This window comes from Tauraco erythrolophus, chromosome 25 (genome assembly GCF_009769465.1).
Source record: "Tauraco erythrolophus isolate bTauEry1 chromosome 25, bTauEry1.pri, whole genome shotgun sequence".
Lineage (NCBI taxonomy): Eukaryota > Metazoa > Chordata > Aves > Musophagiformes > Musophagidae > Tauraco > Tauraco erythrolophus.
The window spans coordinates 7,909,303-7,913,278 of NC_141489.1; the positions used below are offsets into that span (position 1 = coordinate 7,909,303).

The following is a 3,976-nucleotide window of genomic DNA, read 5'->3' on the forward strand; positions in this document are numbered from 1 at the left end:
TTACGTTCTCTGATTAGTGCTTCCAGGAGTCTAACGAGCTGTTCCGGTCACTGTATTCAATTCGAGGGTACACAGGCAGGCATCTAGTATGATTTTGATCTTCTAGAGGATGTGAGACATACACAAAGGTATGTCTAAAGCCAGGCAGCCTTTCAGATATGCGGTTGGAAGCCACACAGAATGACGCAAACCATCTGAAAAGGTGCTAAGGAGAGACTCAGTTTCCTAAACACAAATGCCTAGTGACATTAGGTGCTGAGTGGTATCTTACCTGGCCTTCAGCTGTCAATTCATAAGCATGCAGGTTTCCCTTATGTTCTGCGTTATACACGTGACCCTAAAGCATTTAACTTGGACACCCTAGCATATCTGCAAATGCAGTAGTTGTTTATGTTCAGGCAGTTAATTCACACAGTAGCTGATTTTGCTTATGCTTGTGGATTGCTCCTTCAATGTCAGAAAGAGGTCAGCTGAGCCATGTGAACCATGCTTTTCCCCTCATCAATTCAAAGGAGAATCTCAGGGTGACCAGCTTCAGTGCAGGCTATATTGGAGGCACTTGGTCTGCTTAGATGACTCCTAGCCTCCAGGTAAAAAACACTTCAAAAAGACTACCCTAAGAATTATGGGGTTTAAATATCAATCCCAAGCACGTATTGTGGCAAAATGGAAATTTTGACATCTTTAGAAATGTTAGCTTTGAAGAATAAGTAAAGGTCCTGTTACATGCAACGAGTGACTTCCCTACAGAACTTTGTAGAATCTTATAGTCATATTTTTCAATGCATCATGAAATATATGAGAGGAGTTATCCTAGCAATTCATCCTCTTTAAACATCTAAAGAAAATTGCTGCAGATTTCTCTAAATAATGATCTCAGAAAGGGTGAGTCAGCCCATCCTGCAATGAACTTCCAACAAAAGTCAAAGAAATCACTGGTTTGTGTAAATTTCTCTCCACTGATTCTTGGAGACTTCTAGGGCGACAAGCTGCAGCTTAGGCATCTAAACCATAGACATAAAATGGTACAGGAATGTTAAAATCTCAGGCTAAGTGCTGAAAAGCACTTGTAGTTACCGACATGAAAAGGTATGTGTGTCTTTCTGGGGAAAAAGTTCAAGACAGTTCTCTTTCTTCAGCCTTCTTTGCATCCCAAGGTATTAACGAAGAACTGACTCCATGGTTGTGGTTCACCTGATCAAATATTGTTATTGACAAAGTAGGTGCTCTCTCCTGAGTTGTTTGTGTTAATTCAGATGGCTACAATGTTGCACAATGCCACAAACCATGCAACAGCCTAATCTAGTCAATTATGAATTCAACCTAGACAATTGTCTCAGAGGTTGATAATTGTAGTGTCCATGCCTAGATGAGGTGAATTCCAGCCAAGATTTACGTTTCACCTTCCAAGGTATTTTTGTTTGTCTCTCCTTGATGGCAGCAATAAGTCTTTTATTTGCTTCCTTACAAAATCACCTTAGAAGAGGACGTTGGGTAGGGCATCTCTGTAGAACTCATGTTTACATTGCCATCAGTGCTGAGTCTAGAAGAGTAAACTTATGAAGTTCACATAACTGGCTGAAAACAGCTGAGACAACAATTATAAATAAATATAAATAAGAAATGTCTAAAAGTGCATAACCAATTAAGAGGCACTGGAATGTCACTTAATATGTTTTAAAAATATGCAAACTTACAGCTATGCAATAAACTGTGTAGCATTCACATTTGCTGAGACAATTATAGCCATGCTGGCATTGTTACTCCAAAACAAAGATTAAATTGCTCCCTCTGAATTAGATCCCTTCCTCTGATCTACCTTCAGCTGCCTAAAAAAATTACTCTTTAAGTCTAAATTGTTCATCTAAGAATCAGCTGTTCTCAACAACTCTCTTAAAGTGAAACAGGCCACTCTTCAGAGGAGTGGGACTGCAATTAGCTGATTTGGAAAATCTCTAGTTAAACATTGAAATCTAAACTAGTCTCTCAGGCAACTGGTGCAGTCTGGAAAAAAAAAAAAAGATTACCTTTTCTAGAGAAAAATGTCTCATCCTTATTTGGGCAGTTAAGGTAGGTGAGATTAGCTAATTTGATAGTGAAAAGTCTAGGATAAGTAACACACACTCTGAGGGCTGAAAATTCCACAAGGAGACTCTTCCTTCAAATATTGTAAGTCATTTTCTTTCATTGTCTACTAAGGGAAGAAAATGGTTAAAACTTTTCAATATTTAGGAAACATTCACATTTTTTGACCACTTTACTCAGAACATCCTTCAGCTCTTTGTTTCTCAGACTGTATATGAGAGGGTTGAGAAGAAGACTTTATTCAGTGCTCTTAGAGTCCTAGTTTTTGGCAGGACATAAACAGTTATTAAGCTTCTGTAAAAAACTGTAACAACAATGAGGTGGGAAAAGCAGGTGGAAAAAGGCTTTTGCATCCCAGTGCGGAAGACACTCTGAGGACAGTGGCGATGATACACATGCAGGACACCAGGGTTAGTAGGAAAGGAGGCAGTGCACATACTGATGAGAGGAGGAGCACCAGCATTTCAGTCAGGCTGGTATCACAGCAGGAGAGTTTTATCATTGGAGTGAAACCACAAAAGAAATGATCGATAAACTTGGGACCACAGAAGGAATGTTGTGAAATCAGGAAGCAGCTTATGGCCATCACAAGGAAACCATTCATCTAAGACCAAGCTACAAGCTGCAGACAGTATCTGCTGTTCATGGCAGCTCTGCAGTGAAAGGGTTTGCATACTGCTACATACCAATCGTAGGACATTACCGATAAGAGAAAGCTTTCAGTGACTGCCAGGGAACCAAAGAAATAACATTGTGCGATGCAGCTGCCAATAGAAATGCTCTTGTCCCCAGTCAGGAAGCTGGACAACATCCTGGGCAGGATGGTAGAGCTGTAGCAGGTCTCCAAGCAGGACAAGTTGCACAGGAAGAAGTACATGGGTTTGTGGAGATGTCGATCAGCAACGAAAATGAGGATATTGCCAATCATAGTCACAACGAAGATCACCAAGAAAAGAAGGAAGAGAAAAGACTGCATTTCTGGGATATTCCCAAATTCCAGGAGCAGAAATGTTGTGATGCCTGTTTTATTTCTACATCCCCCATTTGCCATGTATGACGCCGTGAGGAAGCGCATCACAGCCTGGAATCAAGCATCAAGAGCTACTAATACATCATCACTGAGTAACTACAGAAGAAAGATGTTATTGTTACCATTGCATGCTTGGATAATTCATTTTCTTTTTAAGGAGTTCCTGAACATTCTCCAGATAACAATTTATGAGAGAGATTATTGTATGTTTTTAATTTTGTCTTATGCAAATTTTTAACATAATTGTTTGCTTGAGTTTGGAAAGCATCACACAGAACTGCAGCAGGATTTTTTTATGACTTAGACTATACCGGACCAATACAACCAGTGGAAAAGTGCAATATTCATTTTCTAAGAACTGACCAGATTCATGAGTGTTTTTGGATACTGAACTTCATAAAACCCTAAAATATTCAGAAAAATGTTGAGGAAAATATTGAATGGAATGATTTATCTCACTTGGCAATATTTTTTGAAACCCGCACAGTCAGAAAGCGATATTCCAGCCAACAGAAACAAGTTATGATTTAGAAATCCTCAGTCAAAAGAAGACAGAAAGAGAGGAATTCTTAAGTGGGTGACTATTTCATCACCCAAGATGGCAAATACTATACTTAGGAAATAAAAAAAATACTGAAGAAAATCATGAGAAGAAACGTATTTTTTATTTTAATGCACTGATAGCTATTAAAGCTATCAATTTATCTTCTTTCTCTCTCTCTCTCCTCTCTCCTTGTTTTCCTGGATTTTAGGAGTTGGCGTTTTCTTGTTCACTTTTTGGTTTGGGCATGCTTTTGTGTGTGCATTTTTTTTTCTGTAAAAGAGCTCTTGCACAAGCTAAACAAACAAAAGGCTGAGGAA

The 3,976-nt window shown here is 39.0% G+C and overlaps 1 protein-coding gene across 1 annotated transcript; it reads right to left on the reverse strand.

Moving 5' to 3' along the window:
* Nucleotides 1–2,211: 2,211 nt before the first annotated feature.
* On the reverse strand, nucleotides 2,212–3,160 carry LOC147527058 (olfactory receptor 5J3-like). The gene is given in 3 exon segments (XM_086626352.1): nucleotides 2,212–2,318; nucleotides 2,321–2,446; nucleotides 2,449–3,160. Coding segments are annotated over 3 exon segments (945 nt in total).
* Between the last annotated feature and the right edge of the window lie 816 nt (nucleotides 3,161–3,976).